This window comes from Babylonia areolata, chromosome 18 (assembly GCF_041734735.1).
Source record: "Babylonia areolata isolate BAREFJ2019XMU chromosome 18, ASM4173473v1, whole genome shotgun sequence".
Lineage (NCBI taxonomy): Eukaryota > Metazoa > Mollusca > Gastropoda > Neogastropoda > Buccinidae > Babylonia > Babylonia areolata.
Window position 1 is genome coordinate 2,680,717 of NC_134893.1, and position 26,412 is coordinate 2,707,128.

The following is a 26,412-nucleotide window of genomic DNA, read 5'->3' on the forward strand; positions in this document are numbered from 1 at the left end:
AACGTGCCCTGACTGACCGACATGACGTGCCCTGACTGACCGCTGTGACGTGCCCTGACTGACCGCTGTGACGTGCCCTGACTGACCGATATGACGTGCCCTGACTGACCGACATGACGTGCCCCATGACCGACATGACGTGCCCCATGACCGACACGACGTGCCCCATGACCGACACGACGTGCCCTGACTGACCGACACGACGTGCCCTGACTGACCGACACGACGTGCCCTGACTGACCGACATGACGTGCCCTGACTGACCGACATGACGTGCCCTGACTGACCGCTGTGACGTGCCCTGACTGACCGACATGACGTGCCCTGACTGACCGACATGACGTGCCCCATGACCGACATGACGTGCCCCATGACCGACATGACGTGCCCCATGACCGACACGACGTGCCCCATGACCGACACGACGTGCCCTGACTGACCGACACGACGTGCCCTGACTGACCGACACGACGTGCCCTGACTGACCGACACGACGTGCCCCATGACCGACATGACGTGCTCTGACTGACCGACACGACGTGCCCTGACTGACCGACACGACGTGCCCTGGCTGACCGACATGACGTGCCCCATGACCGACATGACGTGCCCTGACTGACCGACATGACGTGCCCCATGACCGACATGACGTGCCCTGAATGACCGACATGACGTGCCCCATGACCGACACGACGTGCCCCATGACCGACATGACGTGCCCCATGACCCACATGACGTGCCCCATGACCGACATGACGTGGCCCATGACCGACATGACGTGGCCCATGACCGACACGACGTGCCCCATGACCGACACGACGTGCCCCATGACCGACATGACGTGCCCTGACTGACCGACATGACGTGCCCCATGACCGACATGACATGCCCTGACTGACCGACATGACGTGCCCCATGACCGACATGACGTGCCCCATGACCGACATGACGTGGCCCATGAACGACACGTCATGCCCCATGACCCACGTGAGGTGCCCCATGACCCACATGACGTGCCCATGACCTGTCCGTGGTGCTGTCACCAGCCGGTCAGGAGGCGCCGCAACAGGAGGAATTACGATGACGACGAGGAGGAAGAGGAAGAGGAAGAACGGCCTGCCAAAACCCCACAACCTGTCAGTTGGTTATCAGCATCTGTCTGTCTCCGTCTGTCTTTGTCTGTCTCTGTTTATCTGTCTGTCTGTCCGTCTGTCTGTCTGTGTCTGTCTTTGTCTCTGTCCGTCTGTCTGTCAAACATGGTATATAGTACAGTGTATAGTATTTGTTTTGTACAGAATATCAGTGGTTGGAAATTCAGAGTTCAAAGTCAAGGTATCATCAGTGTGTATGTCTTTTTGCGGGGTTGTCAGTTTCGCAGTGTTTCTTTTCTTTGTTTTGTTTGGATGTTGTTTTTTCCGTGCTTTCTGTGCACAACACACGTAAGTCTTGAAGGCCATGCCTTTCTCAGTTGCTTTCCAATTAATTCCATCGTGATAACAATCGTTCTGGCAGAGCTCTGAATCAATACCTTCGTGTACCCATAGTCATATGCGTACCGGAAAAAAGCATTGCCTTTTGTTCATGTGTCTTCCACGTATCCGTCAAACACACACACACACACACACACACACACACACACACACACACACACACACCACACACACACACACACACACACACACACACACACACACACACACACACACACACGCATATGTATATGCTTGTGTTGGCAAGGATTGGCATTATATGGGGGAACATGTGCATGTGGATGGGATGGGCATGGTGTAATTGTGTCCGAGAATTTGTGTTCAGTGGTTGGTGTGTGTGTGTGTGTGTGTGTGTGTGTGTGAAATGGAAATGCAATTGTGTATTTCTTTATCACAATATTCTTGTATATATATATGCATTTTGTTGTTATTGTTGCTCTTCATCTGCTTGTTTCTTCTCTCTCTCTCCTATTTTTTCTTCTATTTTTCTTTCTTTTTTTTCCTTCTTTTAAATTTTTTTTTAGATTATTATTTTCATTGATGGCTTGATGTAAAAAAGCAATTGTTGCTTGTTCAATTTACCATCATGAAATAAAATCTTGACTTGACTTCACACACACACACACACACACACACACACACACACACACACACACACACACACACCAACGTTTTGCAGGACATCTCAGAGGAGGAGATGAAGGAGAAGGTCCGACAGCGGATGAAGCAGGTGTTCATCGACGAGCTGCACCGCCGGGAGCAGGTGTCGGGCACCTTTGAGGTGACGGAGGGCACGGTGCGCCCCTTCGCTGTGTACGACGCCGAGGACCCGGTGTGCAAGTGGTACAACGAGAACCGCGGGGAGGACCTGGCCGGCAAGAAGTGGAACTGCGAGGCCGACTGCGAGTACTTCCGGGACGCCATGAAAGGCCTGGGTGAGTGAGGCCCCGCGTTAGCCGGGTAGTTTGTTAAAACGTTGGACTTTCAGTCAGAGGGGCCCGGGTTCGAATCTCGGTTACTGACTGCGAGGCCGACTACGAGTACTTGAGTGACGCCATAAAAAGGCCTGTGTGAGTGAGGCCCCGGGACAGCCCAGTGGTTAGTTACAGCGTTGGACTTTCAGTCTGAGGGGCCCGGCGTGTTCGAATCTCGGTAATGGACGGCGCCTGAGTGGGTGGGTAAAGGGGTGGAGATTTTTTCCGATCTTCCGGGTCAACGTATGTGCAGACCTGCTAGTGCCTGAACCCCCTTCGCATGCAGAAGATCAAAATACGCACGTTAACTCTCTCCATACGAACGGCGAAAGAGATGACGTTAACAGCGTTTCACCCCAATAATCACCATCAAAATATTACCAGCGGAAGGCTCTTACACTGAAGAGGTGAATGTTGACAAAGAATACCACAATTCTGACGACGGAAGCTAAAGGTTGGGTCATGCAGACACCCACAGGACATCCGAGGGGTCTGTGTAGACGAGAAGAGAGGACTGGCCGTACTGAGTGAGTTAAAGATCTTGTAATCCATGTCAGAGTTCGGTGGGTTATTGAAACAAGAACATACCAAGCATGCACACCCCTGAAAACGGAGTATGGCTGCATACATGGTGGGGTAAATAAACAAAACGGCCATACACGTAAAATGTTACATGTCTGTCTGAGTGTATGTATGTGTGCACGCCCGAAATATGATTGAATGACACAAGAAACGAATAAAACACAATGGCAGCCGTAATTCGGCTCTACCAGTTATGCAGCCAGTGACCCTGCGCTTGTGAAGCGCTAAGAGCTTGGTCTCCGACCGAAGACAGGCGCTTTATAAGTATCCACATTCATCATCATCATTAATTCATTCATTCAAGACAGGAAAAAATCTTAATTAACGAGAATAACAGATAAGCAAGGGGAACGGGTTTTTCGGGTTTTGTTTTTTTTCTTTGTCTTTTTTCCACCTAGGTGTCGTCCTAAAGGGGGGAAGTGAGAGTCACAGCGGGTGGGTGTGTGACTGACTGCGGGGGGGCGGAGGGGAGAGGGGGTGTAGGGGAGATTATTCATGTGAACTGCTGTCACTTCAACTTCACGGGAATGGGATGCGGCTCGGGTAGAGGGAGGTGGACTGTGAACAGGATCACACACACACACACACACACACACACACACACACACACACACACACACACACACACACACACACACACACACACACACACACACACACACACACACACACACACACACACACACACACCTGCAACTAGGGAAGGAGCTGGAGACAATGTAGCTGGAAAATGTGTGTGTGTGTGCGTGCGTGCGTGCGTGCGTGCGTGTGTGTGTGTGCGTGCCACAGGTACCAACGATGACGCCATCATTCACATCGTGTCCACCCGATGCAATGCCCAGCGACAGCGGATGAAGACCATGTTCAAAACACTGTATGGTCGGGTACGTCACCTGTCTGTTTGTCTGTCCTGTCTGTGTGGCGCTTCATCTGTGTGTCTGTGTCAGTCTGCCTGTCTCTTTATGTGAACCTGTTTCTCTCTGTGAATTTGTGTGCCTGTCCGTGTGAATCTATCTGTCTGTGTGAATCTGTCTTTATGAACCTGTCTGTTTGTCTTTGTGAATCTGTATGTCTGTCTGACTTTCTCTCTGTATCAGTCTGTGTATCTGGCTGTGTTAATCTGTGTGTCTGTGTGAATTTTGTCTTCATGCTGCCTGTGTATCGGTCTCTGACTTTCACTTTCTGTTTCTGACTTTCTGTTTTGTTTCCATGTGTGTGTGTGTGTGTGTGTGTGTGTGTGTGTGTGTGTGTGTGTGTGTGTGTGTGTGTGTGTGTGTGTGTGTGCAGGATCTGATTGAGGACATCAAGGGGGAGCTGAGCGGTGACTACGAGGAGTTGGTCATGGCCCTGTTTGTCTCCCCTGCCGAGTACGACGCTTGGTGCGTCAAGGAGGCCATTTACGTGAGTTCTGTTGTGGGGGGTCCACTTGATTGGTTCTGTTGTGGGGGGTCCACTTGATTGGTTCTGTTGTGGGGGGTCCACTTGATTGGTTCTGTTGTGTGGGGTCCACTTGATTGGTTCTGTTGTGTGGGGTCCACTTGATTGGTTCTGTTGTGTGGGGTCCACTTGATTGGTTCTGTTGTGAGGGGTCCACTTGATTGGTTCTGTTGTGTGGGGTCCACTTGATTGGTTCTGTTGTGTGGGGTCCACTTGATTGGTTCTGTTGTGGGGGGTCCACTTAATTAGTTGTGTGGGGTCCACTTGATTGGTTCTGTTGTGAGGGGTCCACTTGATTGGTTCTGTTGTGTGGGGTCCACTTGATTGGTTCTGTTGTGTGGGGTCCACTTGATTGGTTCTGTTGTGGGGGGTCCACTTGATTGGTTCTGTTGTGAGGGGTCCACTTGATTGGTTCTGTTGTGTGGGGTCCACTTGATTGGTTCTGTTGTGTGGGGTCCACTTGATTGGTTCTGTTGTGAGGGGTCCACTTGATTGGTTGTGAGGGGTCCACTTGATTGGTTCTGTTGTGGGGGGTCCACTTGATTGGTTCTGTTGTGGGGGGTCCACTTGATTGGTTCTGTTGTGGGGGGTCCACTTGATTGGTTCTGTTGTGGGGGGTCCACTTGATTGGTTCTGTTGTGTGGGGTCCACTTGATTGGTTCTGTTGTGTGGGGTCCACTTAATTAGTTGTGTGGGGTCCACTTGATTGGTTCTGTTGTGGGGGGTCCACTTAATTAGTTGTGTGGGGTCCACTTGATTGGTTCTGTTGTGAGGGGTCCACTTGATTGGTTCTGTTGTGAGGGGTCCACTTGATTGGTTCTGTTGTGTGGGGTCCACTTGATTGGTTGTGTGGGGTCCACTTAATTAGTTGTGTGGGGTCCACTTGATTGGTTCTGTTGTGGGGGGTCCACTTGATTGGTTGTGAGGGGTCCACTTGATTGGTTCTGTTGTGTGGGGTCCACTTAATTAGTTGTGTGGGGTCCACTTGATTGGTTGTGTGGGGTCCACTTGATTGGTTCTGTTGTGGGGGGTCCACTTGATTGGTTCTGTTGTGTGAGGTCCACTTGATTGGTTCTGTTGTGGGGGGTCCACTTGATTGGTCTGGGTTTTACGTGAGTTCTGTTGTGTGGGGTCCACTTGACTGGTCTGGGTTTTACGTGAGTTCTGTTGTGTGTGGTCCACTTGGCTTGGTTTGGGTTTTACGTGAGTTCTGTTGTGTGGGGTCCACTTGGCTGGTCTGGGTTTTACGTGAGTTCTGTTGTGTGGGGTCCACTTGGCTGGTCTGGGTTTTACGTGAGTTCTGTTGTGTGTGGTCCACTTGGCTTGGTTTGGGTTTTACGTGAGTTCTGTTGTGTGTGGTCCACTTGGCTTGGTTTGGGTTTTACGTGAGTTCTGTTGTGTGTGGTCCACTTGGCTTGGTTTGGGTTTTACGTGAGTTCTGTTGTGTGTGGTCCACTTGGCTTGGTTTGGGTTTTCATTTGGGTTTACTTTAGTCAGTAGGCTTTGTCTCACTTGTGTGTGTGTGAGAGAGAGAGAGAGAGAGAGAGAGAGAGAGAGAGAGAGAGAGAAAGCGTGCGCACGTGTGTGTGTGTGTGTTTATGCGTCTTGGATGAGCCTCTTCAAGAATACTTTTCTTTTCCTTTTTGAAAAAAAAAAAAAAGCACAATATTTGAGTGCATAGATTCAAGCACACACTGGCCTGAACCGGGAGCGCACGCAGTGCACACACACACACACACACACACACACACACACACACACACACACACACACACACACCCACACACACACACACACACACACACACACACACATACACACACACACACACACACACACACACACACACACACATACACACACACACACACACACACACACACATACACACACACACACACACACACACACACACACACATACACACACACACACACACACACACACACACACACACACACACACACACACACACACACACACACACACACACACACACAAACACACACACACCTGCTGACAGGTGTGATCAAACTGTATAGGGTCTTCTCACTGTCAGGGATTCGTTGCCTGTCGGTCTTCGGCACCAACTATCACTCCCTCTGCTCAAATCTCGGCTTAAAAAATCATATCTTCTGTGGGGCGTTTCCGTTGGGGTTTTTCCCCTTCTACTGTTAATTTCAGTTGTTTTCTGCTGTGTGTGTGTGTGTGTGTGTGTGTGTGTGTGTGTGCCTGCCTGCCTGCCTGTCTGTCTGTCTGTCTGTCTGTAGTTAATAATTTTCGGGCGTGGCTGCGTGTAGTAAAATAAATGGGCGATGACCAGCCCCGGTACTGAGTCTGAAAGTGTACTCAGAGAAATGCCCTTCATCGTCGTCACCATCATCATCACTATTATAATCATGGTTGTTGTTGTCAGGGTCCCGGCACGGACGAGCAGGCCCTGATCGAGATCTTCATGACCAGGACCAACGCTCAGGTCCAGGAGATGCGTCAGGCCTACCCCAATGGTGAGGTCACTGTGTGTGTGTGTGTGTGTGTGTGTGTGTGTGTGTGTGTGTGTGTGTGTGTGTGTGTAATGTATTGTTTTATATCGTGTTGTGTTGTGCTGCACTGTGCTGTAGCCTACTGTATTGTGTTGTGTTGTGTTGTGTTGCCAATGCATTGTATCATAGTGATTGTTTTTTGTCACAGTATATTTCAGTATGTCAGTATGTTAAATTGGAGCTGTTCTCCCCGGGGAGAGCTTGAATACAACGCCACACTTTTTCTTTCTTTCTTTCTTTTTGTTTCTTGTGTGTGTGTGTGTGTGTGTGTGTGTGTGTGTGTGTGTGTGTGTGTGTGTGTGTGTGTGTGTGTGTGTGCTTTTTTTGTCTGCAAGTTTGTTTTTTACGATCAAAACTGATTTTTTTTCTACAGGATTTTGCCAAAGATAAACATGTTGCCGCTGGTTCTTTAATGTGCCCTATATATATATATATGCTGAACACAGAACCTCGTGAGGGTCTTGGTTCGAATCCCGCTCCTGAACACACTTGGCGCACTGAAAAAGAACCCATGGCAACGAAAGTGTTGTCCTCTGGCACCATTCTGTAGAAGAAACCCACTCTGATATGTATACAATATATATGCATGCACTCAAGGCCTGGCAAAGCGCGTTGGGTTATGCTGCTGGTCAGGCATCTGCTGCTCAGGTGGTGTGGCGGATATGGATTTGTACGAACGCAGTGACGCCTCCTTGAGAAAGTGACACTGTGTCTCCTTTCAGTTCTGAACAAGCACTACCACGGGAAGACGCCCAAGATCGAAAAGGACATTGAGGATGACTGCAGCGGGGACTTCAAGCGTCTGCTCATTTCTGCCTCTCAGGTGAGGGGCTGAACCGCCCCAGCTGGTGCCTTGCTGTATGTCCCACTGTCTGACTGTTTTTCTGGTTCATCAGCAAACAATCATGTTTCTGACAGTGAAAGACAATAGATTTCAATCATCGTATCGAATGTACATGGAACATTCTGCTAAGCACGTGGTTTCTGTCCTGCAGATTCCTGAAAAACGTCCTCTGTATTTATTAAGTGGTGGCGCGCGTATAAACATAATACACACACACACACACACACACACACACACACACACACATATATATATATATATATATGTGTGTGTGTGTGTGTGTGTGTGTGTGTGTGTGTGTGTGTGTGTGTGTGTGTGTGTGTGTGTGTGTGTCGTGTATATGTGTGTGTCTGTGTGTCTGTGTATGTGTGTGCAAATTGATGTATGTGAAACATAATTTTATTATTGTACTATCTCATTATTGTACTATCTCGTTTTGAAAAAAAAAAATCATGAAGAATAATATTGAAATGATTTGACTGAATCATTCATTCATTCATTTATCCATAGATTGTGTTGTTGTTTTTTGTTGTTATTTTTGTTTTATTTTCAAAGAATAATATTAAAATGATTTGACTGACTGGCTGATTGATTCACTGGTTGACCCTAATTATCAAAATGATTTGATTGACTGGCTGATTGATTCACTGGTTGACCCATCCACCCACAGGGAGGCCGCTACGAGATCCCCAAGGACCGCCTGGAGGACGCGGTGGAGGAGATCATGAACCCGGAGACGAACGAGGGCACGGGCATGTTCCAGGTGAACTACAAGAAGCTGGCCGACATGGGCAAGGCGGAGCGCGAGGCCAAGCAGCTGGTGGAGGCCGGGGAGGACCGCTGGGGAACTGACGAGGAGACCTTCATCCGCATCTTCGCCACCAGAAACTACTACCAGATGAGGGAGACGTGGAACCAGTACGTCAAGGTATGCTTCGTCACTGAGTCGTGTCTGACCATGACCATACAACAACACAAGAGGGAACTGCTGTCCCCACTATAACAGGGGCTAGAATTTGGTCAAACCATGGGGCGGTGCTGTCTCATGGGATAGAATTTGATCAAACCATGGGGCGGTGCTGTCTCATGGGATAGAATTTGGTCAAACCATGGGGCGGTGCCGTCTCATGGGATAGAATTTGGTCAAACCATGGGGCGGTGCCGTCTCATGGGATAGAATTTGATCAAACCAAGGGGCGGTGCCGTCTCATGGGATAGAATTTGATCAAACCATAGGGCGGTGCCGTCTCATGGGATAGAATTTGATTAAACCATGGGGCGGTGCCGTCTCATGGGATAGAATTTGATCAAACCATAGGGCGGTGCTGTCTCATGGGATAGAATTTGGTCAAACCATGGGGCGGTGCTGTCTCATGGGATAGAATTTGGTCAAACCATGAGGCGGTGCTGTCTCATTGGATAGAATTTGATCAAACCATGGGGCGGTGCCGTCTCATGGGATAGAATTTGATCAAACCATGAGGCGGTGCTGTTTCATGGGGTAGAATTTGATGACAGTGGAGTGTCTTGCCACAAGTTACATCCCCACTCTCTCGACCAACAGTACTTTTGGACAGTCGGCTTTGGTATGGTCCCCCAAAGGTGCCAAGGCTGCAGCTCTAAGAGCCAGTGCAATCTTACCTCCAAGTTTGAGTCTTTAAGAATCATAGTCCCTCACAACAGACGAAACTGTTAATTAATTTCCATTACAGCGGAGAAACCATTGATCATACAGCTCTCACTTTGCTGCTGGCCCACTGTAAGCTTTGAGGCACCAAAGGTATAGGTTGGGAAATGAATTATGATAGGTTAAAGGTGTGAGGGGTTGGGGGGTGGAAGGGGGATACAAAAGGAGTGAGGGGTTGGGGGGTGGAAGGGGGATACAAAAGGTGTGAGGGGTTGGGGGGTGGAAGGGGGATACAAAAGGAGTGAGGGGTTGGGGGGTGGAAGGGGGTTACAAAAGGAGTGAGGTGAGTGGATGATGCAACAACTGACTACCACCTGAGTAAGACCAAAAACCAATTTTGATGTCACGGTTGTTTGTGGAAGGGGTGGGTGGGCGGGGAAGGAGAATAGGGTAAGGCGGAGAGGGAAGTGGGTGACGCTACTACTGTCTCAAGAGGGAGATGTGGATCCATGCAGCCATTTTCTCCTGTCCTTTATAGCCCAGCTGACCGCAGGGGCCATTTTCCACACACACACAGACAGAGAGAGAGAGAGACTCTCACACACACAGAGACTCACACACACACACACACACACACACACACACACAGACTCACACACACACACACACACACACACACACACACACACACACAACACACACACACACACACACACACACACACACACACACACCACCACTACCACCACCACCACCACCACCACCCACAACAACAACAACAAAAACAGCAACAACAATAACCAACACGCACTAATTACATAACACACGCACACATGCAGACAGTCCAACAATCACTTTCTTCCCATCTCTCCCATCAGCACCCTCTTCTTTTCTCCTAAGACTTACCGTCTGCTGAAATAACAAGAGGCAGGTCTCTTTGAAACAACACCAGCAACAACAACGTGATGATGATGATGATGATGATGATAATAATAATTATAATAATGATAATAATAATGTGGGATCGTGAACATTTAACATGACCTCATTATCAACTCCCTGTTCCTTGATGAAAAACGATAGTGACGATCAGTATATCTCGTTCTCTTCAGCTGACGCAGCGAGACATTCTGAACAGCGTGGACAGAGAGACGTCCGGTGATTTCAAGTCCGGACTGCGGGCCATCGGTAAGTCCGACATTATGCACACGTGTGCACGGGCCTTTATCCGGTGCTGGTGGTGCTGTTATTGTTATTGTTATCATCATTGTTGTTGTTATTGTTATCATCATTATTGATACTTAAATAGCGCCGATCTTTGTTCGGAAACCATACTCTAAGCGCTTTACAAGCACGGTGTCATTCTCTCGGCCTGGAAAGAGCAGAACGACAGCTGCCTTTAGGCGCTCATCATTTGTTTCCTGTGTCATTCAGTTAGGCTTCGGTCACGCGCACGCACAGAAAAGTATGTAAGAGTGGAGTTTTCTTTAGAATTTTGCCGGGAACTTTTGTTGCCGTGGGTTCTTTTGCGTGCGCTAAGTGCATGCTGCACACAGGACCTCATGCGTTTGGGTTGTGTACGTGTGGGATTGTGATGCATAGCGGGCTGTTGGAGTACATGAGTGTGTTCTGTACTATGTGGTAGAGGGTCAGGAGAGTGTTGGTGGGCAAGGCATTTGCGCGATATACAATCAAAAGTTTTCTCTTCGTCAAATATAATGTGCTCTCCAAGACAAGGCATTGAATATGTAATCCTTCAACTGTCTCATAAATCCCAGAAGTTTTCTTTGTTTTCACTTGGTCACATTGAATGAAATTGTCAAAAACTACTCTGTATCCATTCTTCTGCATTCCCAGCTTTTCATTGTGAGTGTGATGGTAGGTAAGCCTGCTGCGTCTTGTCATCGTCATCCCTGCATTGTTGATGTCATTCACCTAATTCATGCGCTTTATGTCCAGTCAAGGGTGTTTTCATGTTGTCATCTGATCGATATTGATGTCCTCGGTGTTATTTGTCGTTCTTACCAGCGTTTCAAGTCGTGATCCCATTACAAGTTTGTTTTTTCTGTGTCTGCTGTCCTTTCTATCATATCAGTGATTCGTGTCATCACCTCCATCAACATTGACCTGATTGATGTCCGGTGTTTCCTCATCTGTGCTTCATCACTATCAATGTTATTGATGTCAGTCATGTTACTGATGTCAGTCATGTTATTGATGTCAGTCATGTTATTGATGTTATTGATGTCAGTCATGTTGTTGATGTCAGTCATGTTATTGATGTTATTGATGTCAGTCATGTTATTGATGTCAGTCATGTTATTGATGTTATTGATGTCAGTCATGTTATTGATGTCAGTCATGTTGTTGATGTCAGTCATGTTATTGATGTCAGTCATGTTGTTGATGTTATTGATGTCAGTCATGTTGTTGATGTCAGTCATGTTGTTGATGTCAGTCATGTTATTGATGTCAGTCATGTTGTTGATGTTATTGATGTCAGTCATGTTATTGATGTCAGTCATGTTTTATTCCATGTTATTGATGTCAGTCATGTTATTGATGTCAGTCATGTTATTGATGTTATTGATGTCAGTCATGTTGTTGATGTCAGTCATGTTATTGATGGCAGTCATGTTATTGATGTCAGTCATGTTGTTGATGTTATTGATGTCAGTCATGTTATTGATGTCAGTCATGTTATTGATGTTATTGATGTCAGTCATGTTATTGATGTCAGTCATGTTTTATTCAATGTTATTGATGTCAGTCATGTTATTGATGTCAGTCATGTTTTATTCAATGTTATTGATGTCAGTCATGTTATTGATGTCAGTCATGTTTTATTCAATGTTACTGATGTCAGTCATGTTTTATTCAATGTTATTGATGTCAGTCATGTTACTGATGTCAGTCATGTTTTATTCAATGTTATTGATGTCAGTCATGTTTTATTCCATGTTACTGATAACAGTCGTGTTTTATGTTATTGATGACAGTCATGTTTTATTCAATGTTATTGATGTCAGTCATGTTTTATTCAATGTTACTGATGTCAGTCATGTTTTATTCAATGTTACTGATAACAGTCGTGTTTTATGTTATTGATGACAGTCATGTTTTATTCAATGTTATTGATGTCAGTCATGTTTTATTCAATGTTACTGATGTCAGTCATGTTTTATTCAATGTTATTGATGTCAGTCATGTTCCATATTACTGATGTCAGTCATGTTGTTGATGTCAGTCATGTTTTATTCAATGTTATTCATGTCAGTCATGTTTTATTCCATGTTACTGATAACAGTCGTGTTTTATGTTATTGATGACAGTCATGTTGTATTCAATGTTACTAATTGCAGTCAGGTTTTATTCAATGTTACTGATGACAGTTATGTTTTATTCAATGTTATTGATGTCAGTCATGTTTTATTCAATGTTACTGATGTCAGTCGTGTTTTATTCAATGTTACTGATGTCAGTCATGTTTTATTCAATGTTACTGATGACAGTCATGTTTTATTCAATGTTACTGATGACAGTCATGTTTTACATGTTTTATTCAATGTTACTGATGTCAGTCATGTATTATTCAATGTTACGGATGTCAGTCATGTTTTATTCAATGTTACTGATGACAGTCGTGTTTTATTCAATGTTACTGATGACAGTCATGTTTTATTCCATGTTACTGATGACAGTCATGTTTTATTCAATGTTACTGATGTCAGTCATGTTTTATTCAATGTTACGGATGTCAGTCATGTTTTATTCAATGTTACTGATGTCAGTCATGTTTTATGTTACTGATGTCAGTCATGTTTTATTCAATGTTACTGTCAGTCATGTTTTATGTTATTGATGTCAGTCATGTTTTATTCAATGTTACTGATGTCAGTCATGTTTTATTCAATGTTATTGATGTCAGTCATGTTGTTGATGTCAGTCATGTTTTATTCCATGTTACTGATGTCAGTCATGTTTTATGTTATTGATGTCAGTCATGTTTTATTCCATGTTACTGATGTCAGTGATGTTTTATGTTACTGACGTCAGTCATGTTTTATTCCATGTTACTGATGTCAGTGATGTTTTATGTTATTGATGTCAGTCATGTTTTATTCCATGTTACTGATGTCAGTCATGTTTTATGTTATTGATGTCAGTCATGTTTTATTCCATGTTACTGATGTCAGTCATGATTTATGTTATTGATGTCAGTCATGTTTTATTCCATGTTACTGATGTCAGTCATGTTTTATGTTATTGATGTCAGTCATGTTTTATTCCATGTTACTGATGTCAGTGATGTTTTATGTTACTGATGTCAGTCATGTTTTATTCAATGTTACTGATGTCAGTCATGTTTTATTCCATGTTATTGATGTCAGTCATGTTTTATGTTATTGATGTCAGTCCCCCACCCCCCACCCACACACCTTCCCTCCTCCTCCTGCCCCGCCCTGAAAACGCAGTTTGGCTGCCTACATGGCAGGGTAAAAGATGATATTACACGTAAAAACCCAGTCGTACATTCAAGTTAACGCGGAAGATGTCCAATTTCCCGTCATATTTTTTATCGTCAGCCCATGACCATCACTCAATGTCCATGCCTTTCCCATCAGCGTGTCCTGTTGTTGCTTCAGTGCTGACGTCAGTGTCATTTCTCTGACAGTGATGAACATCCGCTGTCGCCCCATGTTCTTCGCGGAGAAGCTGAAGAAGAGCATGAAGGGACTGGGCACAGACGAACGCACGCTGATCCGAATCATCGTCTCCCGATCCGAGGTAAAGCAGTTCATTGTTATCACCACCCCCGTGATTGGTAACTATCCATTACAGCATCAGTAACCACTTCTCACAATACTCGTACGGTCATTCACACACACACACACACAATTTGATGGTATGAGGGGTGGGGGGTTTCTAGAATGTCAACACAGAAAATTGTGGACATTGAGCAGAGTGGAGTGGTGGTTGGGGGGTGGGGGATCAGCAGACAGGTAAATGGATTCATTTCAGACTGATATTCCACTTGCGCTTTTTTTTGGTTTGTTTTTCTTCTTGTATTTTTAATATCATTTTAAAAAGTATTTGGCGGCGAATTTGTTCCCGAAGTAAAAACAACTTGACAGGTGTTCCCTTTCACCAACGCTCTCTTCTTGTCAGGAACAAGTTGATGTTAATTGAGGGCACCATTCTCTTCCCATTCCCTGTTCGAGGCATGTGGACAAAAAGGAAAACAAAGAAAGTTTTTGGACAATAAGAGGCAAAAAATCTTTTCATTTCGAACCACAACAGAAAACCTGACCTGAAGAGCGAAAAGCTAATAATGTCAATGACCAGTCGACCGCTGCTGACGAGTGGGTGACCTCGTCTGTGAAAGGTTGTTGCCCGAGGTCAGATTGAGGTTACAGGTCAGGATGTCGGTCACCAGTCTTCAGGTCGACCCCTTCCTCAGGGGACTGCATAACTTTTGTTAAAAAAACAATCATACCCCTTAAAAGTTCAGAAGTTGTTGTTGTTGCACTTCAATTTCATGTCACACTGGTTTCCATTATCCAAGCTGCTACACTCTGTACACCTGTTCACACACTGTACACCTGTTCACACTCATCACCTGTTCACACTCTGTACACCTGTTCAATGCAAATTACTTCCCGGACTGCCCTAAAGTCCTCAAGACGGAGAGAGTGGGAGTTTAATTAGGCCAAGACACTCTCCATGACAATCCAATTCCAGCCCAGATATCTAATTGCCTCCACTGCTGGTCTGATGGCCACAGTTGGACACAACTATCATACATATGACAAACATTGCCCGTCAACTTGTGTGGTGGCTCCTGCTGTGCAGATCGACATGGTGCAGATCAAGCAGTGCTTCCTGGAGCTGACCAAGAAGACCTTGTGGAGGTGGCTGAAGGAGGACACAAGCTTCAACTTCAAGAAACTCTTACAGAAAATCGTGGGCAAGGACTAGACCAGAGGGTCATCTCATGCACAGCCACCACAGTCCTTGACAGCTTCTCTATCAGTGTGCTTCCCACAGTCACCCTTTTCCTGTGTTTTAAGAAAACTTTGTTTTCAAACATTTTGGACCATGCGCAATGTGAACTTCATAAAAAAAAACAAGTGTTGTTGGAGATGAACCTGATTAAACCTTGGAGAGAAGAAAAATGAGAGACCATACTTACTGCTGCTGGAGATTTTACTTATTGCCACATATCATTGAGAAGAATGTCACATTATGTAGACCCTACTGCCACCTGACTAAATTTTATACACTATAAAGTGAAAACCTGATGTTGTTTAAGCTTTTAATTAACATTGAATCCATTGGTGTTCATGTTTGATTCATAAAGTCAGACCATCATTGTCCAGCTGAAAAGGCAATGAGCCACTGCAAGGAAATATAGACTGGGTTGAAGGGTGCCAATCAGTAGTTTGTCAGTTTTTGATGATCAGTCTAAATGTGTCAACAATATGTGTTTTTCTTTATGCGCTGATGGACTTTTCAAGATCTCATTTTACAGTTTGAGACCCGTCATTTCAGAGTCTTGAGATCCGTAATTTCAAGGTTCGAGATGAGTCATTGCAGTTTGAAATCTGTCATTTCAGTCTATTGAGCAATCAGATACATTTTGATTTTTACAAATTTCTTCTGGTATGGTTTTATCTTGCAGATCAGTAACTTATTCACTGTAACTCATTCTGGATAAACTCTGATTGCATCCATCTGTGAAGAACTGATCTCTAAATGTGTGTATCCACTGAGCTGCATATCTAACCTTTGATTTTCACATGTGTGCATTCCATGTTTATCTTTTTTACACCTTGCTTTCTACTCATCAATTATGAGAGAACAAAAGTCCACTGGGTTGCAAACCACACCTTTTAGTCTCAGACGTGTGTGTTTGGCTATTTGCAAACCACACCTTTGAGTCTCAGATGTGTGTGTTTGGCTATTTACAAACCACACCTTTGAGTCTCAGATGTGTGTGTTTGGCTATTTACAAATCACACCTTCGAGTCTCAGATGTATGGGTTTGGCTATTTGCAAATCACACCTTCGAGTCTCTGATGTGTGTGTTTGGCTATTTGCAAATCACACCTTCGAGTCTCTGATGTGTGTGTTTGGCTATTTGCAAATCACACCTTCGAGTCTCTGATGTGTGTGTTTGGCTATATTTTCAACACCTAGCTTTCTACTCGTCAATTATGAAAGAACATAACAAAACAAAACAAAAGCATTATGGCCTTCCTCTTTTTCCTGGGAATGATGAAGAAATCTTTGTGCAAGTGCAATAATCTAAGCTAAGATCATGTATGAAATGATTAACCTATAGAATCTCTTCAAGGACTCAAAAGCACAAATGACCAGAATTTTTTTTATTTTTTTTTTAATGTGCACACAATATATAGAGGGGAATTTGGTGTATGCAACCTGGAAAACTTTTTTTTTCTTTTAAATATGTCCTGAACAAAGAAAAACAGAACCATATCATCAGATTCCATGTTTACATCTTTCCCCGTCTCCTCTTTCCCTTCCAAACCTTCTCCACAAGCACATTCAGTTTATCAAATCACCACAGGATATACACACACTCCACTTCTTTAACACTGTACATCCACTCTGTCCAACATGTTCACAAAACATTTTTCAAATACTGAGAAGTGAACACAAAGTGGGTGTATTCAAAAAAGACAAAAAACATGCACAATAAAGTTCGGGGTTTTTGTTGTTAGCTTTTCTTCTCAGGGCACTGAAAACCTGGATTATAAGTGCACAACAGACTATTTGGGAGAACTGAACAACCACAACAGATCACCAAAACTGAACCATAATATATCTTTGGACTAATCATATTGGTGAGCATATATCAGAAAATTGACACACCCTGAAAAAGAACATTTATCCACAAAAGACAAAATACACTTGTGAAAAAATAAGAAAAAACAAATCCGGAATGCTTAAAGCCATACATGGGCAAACATGAGCAGATCCTCTGCCTTTGTTCATAATTTTCAATACACACTGCCAAAACAAATTCCAAAAATATCTGCATCAATGTCTCACATTACAACTTGGGAATGCTATAGCATTAGGTTGAAGCCCAGCCATGGATGCATGTTCTCTACACCCAACCACTTTCAAAAAAGTGTGCATGTGTACACACACAAACACACACACATGTACAGGCATTTTTTAGCTTCTGAAACTGATGGTTATGACATGATCAGCAGAAAATGTGTGTACACACACATTCAAATTTCTTTCAGCTTCATGAACTGGTAATTATAGAATGCGATGTCAATGTCCATCAAGACCCCATTCATTTTGCTCTGTTACTGTTACACATAAATTCATTTCAGTGTCAAAAAATCCCTTCACTTGAAAATGGCTTGATATGAGAGATGTGTTCCAGCTTGTGGGTGGTGGACTGCATGTTAACATATACAGCAGCTGTAGAAGAACGGACAACAAACTCTTTGCTAACACAGTCTTGTCTACTTATCATTACATGTTACCCCATCTGACTGCAGAATCTGGATCATTTTTAAGTCAAAACAAAAAACCATATCATTTTCAACCAAAACGCAAGAACATATCAAAATATCAAAACAAGATGAAAACAGGATTCCATAAAAATAAAACATGCATTCACTGACAATGATAACTACTGACCTCCATGGGAGATTTGTGAAAACTGGCACAGGGGTAATGCTACCAAGATGGGCTGAAAGATGGGGCAACTAAAAGACAGAGACTGTCCAGGTCAGGCTGAAGGCAAAAGCTGTTCATTCCTCTTACTGTTACCATAACTGTTCTTTATTATTGTCTAGCCGACCACACGGTTCATGTCAAGGCAAAAGCTGTTCATTCCTCTTACTGTTACCATAACTGTTCTTTATTATTGTCTTGCCGACCACACAGGTCATGTCAAGGCAAAAGCTGTTCATTCCTCTTACTGTTACCATAACTGTTCTTTATTATTGTCTTGCCGACCACACAGGTCATGTCAAGGCAAAAGCTGTTCATTCCTCTTACTGTTACCATAACTGTTCTTTATTATTGTCTAGCCGACCACACGGTTCATGTCAAGGCAAAAGCTGTTCATTCCTCTTACTGTTACCATAACTGTTCTTTATTATTGTCTAGCCGACCACACGGGTCATGTCAAGGCAAAAGCTGTTCATTCCTCTTACTGTTACCATAACTGTTCTTTATTATTGTCTAGCCGACCACACGGGTCATGTCAAGGCAAAAGCTGTTCATTCCTCTTACTGTTACCATAACTGTTCTTTATTATTGTCTTGCCGACCGCATGAGTCATGCCAGGTCTGCCAAACTACATAAGTGTCCATCCACGTTAAACACAAAGACGTCTCTTTATATATATATATATATATATATATATATATATATATATATACACACACATATCATTTAGATACATCTACATCACACAATACAGTTTATGACACATTATCTTAACCATTTAGCTCCTCAGGGGCTTGCTGGAAAAAAGAAAGGGGAATGGACAGGGAAGGCAGAAAAAGGAGACAACAGTGGAGAAAGAAAAACAGGCAGAAACAAAGAGAATAATAATAAAAAAAGAGGTAATTTCCAACACAGAATTTCCAGGAAGCATGGATGCTTTTCACACTGGAAGACCCCTGACATCACCACAGGGGGAGTCCATTGCTTTTGTAAGTCAATAATATCAAACCAGTATCAGTATCAGTAGCTCAAGGAGGCGTCACCGCGTTTGGTCAAATCCATATATGCTACACCACATCTGCCAAGCAGATGCCTGACCAGCAGCATAACGCAATGTGCTTAGACAGGCTGTGAGGGAAAAAATAAAATAAATAAAACTAAAGAAATAAATAAAAAATAATAGATAAATACATAAAAATACTACTACTACTAATAATAATAATATTTATAAGGTGCAAAATCTTGATGAAGTCAACTCGAAGCGCACAAAAAACAAACAACAAAAAAACAACAACAAAAAACAAAAAAAGCACACACACACACAAAAAAGACAAAAAAAGACAACAATGATGATAAATAAGCAAATAAATGTAAAACATGCAGACACACATTCACACACACACACACACACACACACACGCATAACAGATATGCAACAAACATGCAGTTTCACAGATATGACAGTACAATCAAATACACATAAACATACATGAGCCTCAACACACATACTACCCTGCACCCCACCCCCCACCCCCCTCCCCACCTGGCACCACACACTCATTTCTAGGCTACGTATTGCAGCTTCCACGGCACACACACACACACAAACCAGTTTTACGTTAAGATACAAAAGAGGACAAAACATACAGCTAGTAAACAAAATACACTGGCCAATATAGTCCAACTGGCATACAACACTGCAGGAGTGACAGACAGTGTTCTTCCCAGCATCTACCATTCCTTTACCTGATCATGGCAAGTTACACAGCCTGGCAAGGCTATCACAGATTGCGAACAGATTTCAGTACAGTCCTATCTGACTTTAAAGCTCACCACACTGTGACTGGAACACCAAACTACAACAAAGAACCAAAACTACATCAACTGTCAAACAAAAATTCTGTTTAACCTAAAAAAAAATAAGAAAGAAAAAAAAAAAAAAAAAAAACAACCGAGAGAAAACTGGCACCAATTAAAATCACAGTTCAGTAACTAAACCCACAGTAAGTCTCTGGTACGAGGCCATTCTGCCACAAGTCTCACACTATAGGATTCAAACAAAAAAATGTATGAAAAGTCACACAGTTATATGACAAAGAATATACAAAAATACATATACAGCTAAACAATTTTTAAAAGCCAACAGGCTGTTCACCTTTTCTGGTGACCCCCCAAAATACATCAATACATCAACATTAAATTGCCCGTTATCATTATTGTTACTTATAGTCCAGCCGACCGACCAACCGCACAGGGCCATACCAGGACCGCCCAACTACACAAATGTCCAACCACATCAAACACAAAACTGTCACATACACAAAAAACAACAAAATGAATATGTACCTACAAAACACAGTTCATGACACATTATCTTAAGCATTTAGCTTCTTGGGGCAAATAAGATCAGGCCATGTCGAAGACGTCAGCCATTCCGCTAGCACAGAAATTAAAATGCCCAATCAATAAGTCCTTGGAGACACAGAGTAGGAACTGTAGAGTAAATAGACTACAGGTGAATGGCCTGGAGCAGCAGAAGATAGAGAAAGAATGAAGAGATAGAAAGAAAAAGTGGGTTAGGGAGGGTGAGAGAAGGAAAGCAGGATAAAAAGGAAACTGCCTTTCCAAAAATCATGTTTCATCTAAAATACTTACTGTGATCCCCTTGTGCAGACTCCAACAGGGGTCTGATTCCTGTCCTGTGCAAACTACTACCTTGATTATGCAGAGAAACTGAAAGTCTAGTAACCTCCCTTTGTATCTGTGTTCTGCATGCCTACAGAGCTCGACTCCTACAATGCTATACCTTATTTCAAAAATAATACTTTTATACATAATGTATATCTACTGATTGTCATCTGTATCTATTACAGTATGTCAATGTGTCATGTTGTCGGGGCTAGACTCCTACAATGCTATACCTTATTTCAAAAATAATACTTTTATACATAATGTATATCTACTGATTGTCATCTGTATCTATTACAGTATGTCAATGTGTCATGTTGTCGGGGCTAGACTCCTACAATGCTATACCTTATTTCAAAAATAATACTTTTATACATAATGTATATCTACTGATTGTCATCTGTATCTATTACGGTATGTCAATGTGTCATGTTGTCGGGGCTAGACTCCTACAATGCTATACCTTATTTCAAAAATAATACTTTTATACATAATGTATATCTACTGATTGTCATCTGTATCTATTACAGTATGTCAATGTGTCATGTTGTTATATTACCATCTTAAAAAAATCAAGCAAGCATATTCCAACTTAAAACTCCTAATAGTGCAAACAGTGTACACATCACAAAATTACAAACTGGTTAAACTCCCTTCCTTTCTGTGTACACTGATGAGAAATTAGTTCATTTACTGATTTAGTCTGCTAAGGTATATAACACCCCATTATTCTTTTCAGTTCAATTCTTAGAATTAATCAAAACTTACTGGTGTTAAAAAAAAAAATTAAAGGAGAGAAAGAATGAAAAAAAAAAAATCTAAAAAATGGTTAGTTCTTAAACTGGAATCCAAATCTTGTTAGGTATCCAATCAATCAAGGTACTGGAATCCAAATCTTGTTAGGTATCCAATCAATCAAGGTACTGGAATCCAAATCTTGTTAGGTATCCAATCAATCAAGGTACTGGAATCCAAATCTTGTTAGGTATCCAATCAATCAAGGTACTGGAATCCAAATCTTGTTAGGTATCCAATCAATCAAGGTACTGGAATCCAAATCTTGTTAGGTATCCAATCAATCAAGGTACTGGAATCCAAATCTTGTTAGGTATCCGATCAATCAAGGTACTGGAATCCAAATCTTGTTAGGTATCCGATCAATCAAGGTACTGGAATCCAAATCTTGTTAGGTATCCGATCAATCAAGGTACTGAAATCCAAATCTTGTTAGGTATCCGATCAATCAAGGTACTGGAATCCAAATCTTGTTAGGTATCCGATCAATCAAGGTAAAGATCAGAACAAAGAAGTCAGAGCAGCAGCTAATGTTTCACAAAGTCCCCAAGTCACTAAAAGTACACAAGTTACACAGATACAGTCTCAGCATGGAGACCATCATGGGCTCAAAGAAAACAGAGTTGCACTTAGCAAAAATCCACTCTAACATATATATATGTGTGTGTGTGTGTGTGAGTGTGTGTGTGTATGACTGAATCCGGACTAAATTACACAGGAAACATGATGAATGCCCAAAGTCAGCTCTAAGTCAGCTCTACTCAGGCAGCCAACCCACTGTGCGAATGACTACATTTTTTAAGAGCACAGAGTTTGGCCTCTGACTGAACACATATGCTAATATGAATCAATAATACTAATGCAAATAATTCCCAATAAAATGCACAACAACAAGTCCATCTTAAGCTTGTCAAGTTTTAAAGACTAGGAAACCAAGGGACAAACTCAGGCAGTACAAATATGATGTGCAAAGGTTGCTTTTTCAACAGGGTGGTGTGGTCACAAAAAAAGTTCACATCACCATCATCCCAAAATTAAACCAATCACTAAAACAAAACCTCTTTTTCTGACTTGAGAATTTCGCTCACAGCTCAGCTGACCACACAGGGCCATATCAGACCATACTTGAAGACATGCACTAAATAACCAACAAACCATTCAACATTTAATGAAATACACTGAAGATGATAACTTTTACATGGCTCAAAAATGCTTACCAGCCTGAAAGTCACAATGAACAACAAATACACTCTGTGCGTATGTGATTGTGTGGATGTGTCTCTCTCTATATATATGTATAATATATACATACAAACTTAAAAAGACATCCAAAGCACCATCATCATCATCGTCATCACCCTCCTTATTCTTGTTGCTTATAGTCAACCGACCACACAGGGCCACCTCAGGACTGTCAAACCATACAAATGTTCAACCTCGTCAACACAAAACTGTCATATCTACAAAAAAACCCACTAAGACAAACCCTCAAAACGGTTCATGACACAGTATCCCAACCATTTAGCTCCTTATGGCAAATAAGACAAGGCCATGCTGAGGACGCCAGCCCTTCCACTTTATTTATCATCGCCTGATTACAAAAAATTGTCAAAAAGGAAAAACAACAATACTTCAAAGCCAAACAAAAATACACCAAAAAGGCCATATAGGCAAATAACACTACAGAATGGGCAGCTAGTGCCCATCCCAGTATTTACATCTCACTACCTAATCGCCAGAGCAAAACAGCACAGACAGTACATCACAGACTGCAGAAAAGAGAAAAAAAGTGTCAAGGCTTGCTTGAACAAAGAAATGGGAATGGACTGGGAAGGCTGAAAAAGGAGACAACAGTGAATATAGAAAAAAGGCAGAAACAAAGAGAGTGACAGAAAAGAGGAAATTTCTAGCACAGAATTTCCAGAAGGCGGGGATGCTATTTATACTGAAAGATCCCCAGCATCCCCACGGGGGACTCCCTCCTCCTTCATCATCAATAAAAAAAAAAAGAAGCAACAATACAGAACCTACAGTGCAAAAAACAACTACAAATAGACAACCCATTGTCCCAGTAACCTGGCAGAAAAACCACCACCACAATCAAAAATCATGACATTGTCTGTAATAGATTTCAGTAACCAATTTCCGTTCAAGAAATTTGGGCTATCCTTCCCTGTGGACATTGCATCACGGATTCGCAATAAATCAGTGTAATTTGGGCTATCCTTCCCTGTGGACATAGCATCACGGATTCGCAATAAACCAGTGTAATTTGGGCTATCCTTCCCTGTGGACATAGCATCACGGATTCGCAATAAATCAGTGTAATTTGGGCTATCCTTCCCTGTGGACATAGCATCACGGATTCGCAATAAACCAGTGTAATTTGGGCTATCCTTCCCTGTGGACATAGCATCACGGATTCACCATAATCCAGTGTCATCCCTTTTCCCTTTTTTTTTTTCGTTTTTGTATGCAGCCACATTTGTTTACCTATTAGTGGGTTTTTCCACAGAATTTTGTCAAAGACATATCTCTTGCAGCCATGTTCCTTTAACCCCTAGGCTGCCTATATGACGAGATAACTCATCATCGCAAGCATGTACGCTTCGCTGCCCCAATGACAGATAAAGTGACTGTGTGAGAGGGGTGAAGAGGAGGGGGGTGGAGACTGAGGGGGCGTGGTCTCACATCCATATTATCACTCGGAGTAGTCACAATGCATCGTGTATCTATCTCTTTTTAAAAAAATTTTCATTCTGGTTGTTCTGGTATGATTTTGTGTGCAGATATCCATTTGTCCAGAAAATATATTTTAGTGCAAATTACCTGACTAATGTTTGTAATGAACAAATTGAAAATGTGACAAAAAAAAAAACGACACTGATTTCAAAACAACAGCCTGTCACTAAAAATCTATAAAATGGGAAAACATGTGTTTTGTATTCTTTATTCATTTACCTTTCAGAAAATATATACTTTTATGGGTCTTTCTCCAATAACAAAGAGCACATAATTCTTTGAAAATTTATACCCGTATTTTTTGTGAAAAAACCCTGGCAAATAGATTTCACTGGAATCTTATTTTCCTGGCAGCAAAAGGTTTAAGCGCACTGGGAGCAAGCTGCACAAAGGGCCTCGCTCTACCATCTCATCCAAAAGCCTGGCACCCAGACCACCACATACGTAAAAATCCCAGTCCTTGCTGGAATAGAACCTAGGACAGCCTCATTTCCTAGTCAGGCGTTCTACCGCAAGGCCACAACTCCATTGTGGAACAGATCACACTGAGGGTGAGACAGTTTATGAAAGTAAATTTCTGTGGAGTAAATGACACTGGCTTTGTTGACAATGCAAGCAAATTTGTATAAGTAATGGGCTGATACCATGATATATCAACAGCCTTGGCCTGTCTGGTTCAAACTAGATGAGAAAAAAGCGAACAAAATGCAAACACTGCAACAATGTGCTCAGCCCTATTCAGGACCTCCACAGGGAGGTAGTGGTTCAACTGCCATTTCATCCCCTGGAAACTCAACAGGCCCACTATCCCCAGCTGCCAACAGCGAAGGAAAACCCCCACCACAAGTAGCTGCTCCTCAAACAACATCTCATGTACAAGAGTAATGCCACAAAAAAAACCAAAAAAAAAACCCATCTCCATCAACACTGAGGGGCAAGGAGACATAACTTCTGATGAATACATGCAAGATAAAAACTATATGATCTATAACATTACACAGAGAAGAAATGCAGCAGTGAAAATAAAACAAAATCTTTACAATACACAAGGTATTCTTCTCAGTAGCCTATCCTCTCACCCTTTTCACCCCCAGTACATCCATGTCACAATGGTCTTCTACCATGTCAAACTGTTCATCATCCATGTCAAACTGTTCATCATCCATGTCACAATGGTCTTCTACCATGTCAAACTGTTCATCATCCATGTCACAATGGTCTTCTACCATGTCAAACTGTTCATCATCCATGTCACAATGGTCTTCTACCATGTCAAACTGTTCATCATCCATGTCACAATGGTCTTCTACCATGTCAAACTGTTCATCATCCATGCCACAATGGTCTTCTACCATGTCAAACTGTTCATCATCCATGCCACAATGGTCTTCTACCATGTCAAACTGTTCATCATCCATGCCACAATGGTCTTCTACCATGTCAAACTGTTCATCATCCATGTCACAATGGTCTTCTACCATGTCAAACTGTTCATAATCCATGTCACAATGGTCTTCTACCATGTCAAACTGTTCATCATCCATGCCACAATGGTCTTCTACCATGTCAAACTGTTCATCATCCATGCCACAATGGTCTTCTACCATGTCAAACTGTTCATCATCCATGCCACAATGGTCTTCTACCATGTCAAACTGTTCATCATCCATGCCACAATGGTCTTCTACCATGTCAAACTGTTTATAACCCCAACAAAAGGAAAAAAATCAAATTCCACTGGAATCACTTGAAATTATACAGCATGTTACATTCTGCCCAAACAAATATTCCGGCAAGGGAAAACAGTGAAAAACACACACAAAATAACTAATTGCCATCCTTTCCCTACCCCCTCACACACCCCCCAAAATATCCTACAATAACAAAAAACAAAAACAGCAAAATAATCCATCATTTTAAACAACAGTGTAAAACTTTAATGCTTACAAAATGGGAACATTTCAAAAAT

General features: G+C 42.7%; 1 protein-coding gene across 1 annotated transcript in view; it reads left to right on the forward strand.

Moving 5' to 3' along the window:
• Positions 1-15,476, forward strand: part of LOC143293166 (annexin A4-like) — a 24,413-nt gene extending 8,937 nt beyond the window's left edge. The window contains exons 6-15 of the mRNA XM_076604091.1: positions 1,047-1,136; positions 2,170-2,425; positions 3,836-3,930; positions 4,334-4,447; positions 6,900-6,990; positions 7,749-7,849; positions 8,541-8,798; positions 10,610-10,685; positions 14,173-14,285; positions 15,351-15,476. Coding sequence (XP_076460206.1) covers positions 1,047-1,136; positions 2,170-2,425; positions 3,836-3,930; positions 4,334-4,447; positions 6,900-6,990; positions 7,749-7,849; positions 8,541-8,798; positions 10,610-10,685; positions 14,173-14,285; positions 15,351-15,476 — 1,320 coding nt within the window. The remainder of the gene's footprint in view (positions 1-1,046; positions 1,137-2,169; positions 2,426-3,835; positions 3,931-4,333; positions 4,448-6,899; positions 6,991-7,748; positions 7,850-8,540; positions 8,799-10,609; positions 10,686-14,172; positions 14,286-15,350) is intronic.
• Positions 15,477-26,412: the final 10,936 nt, after the last annotated feature.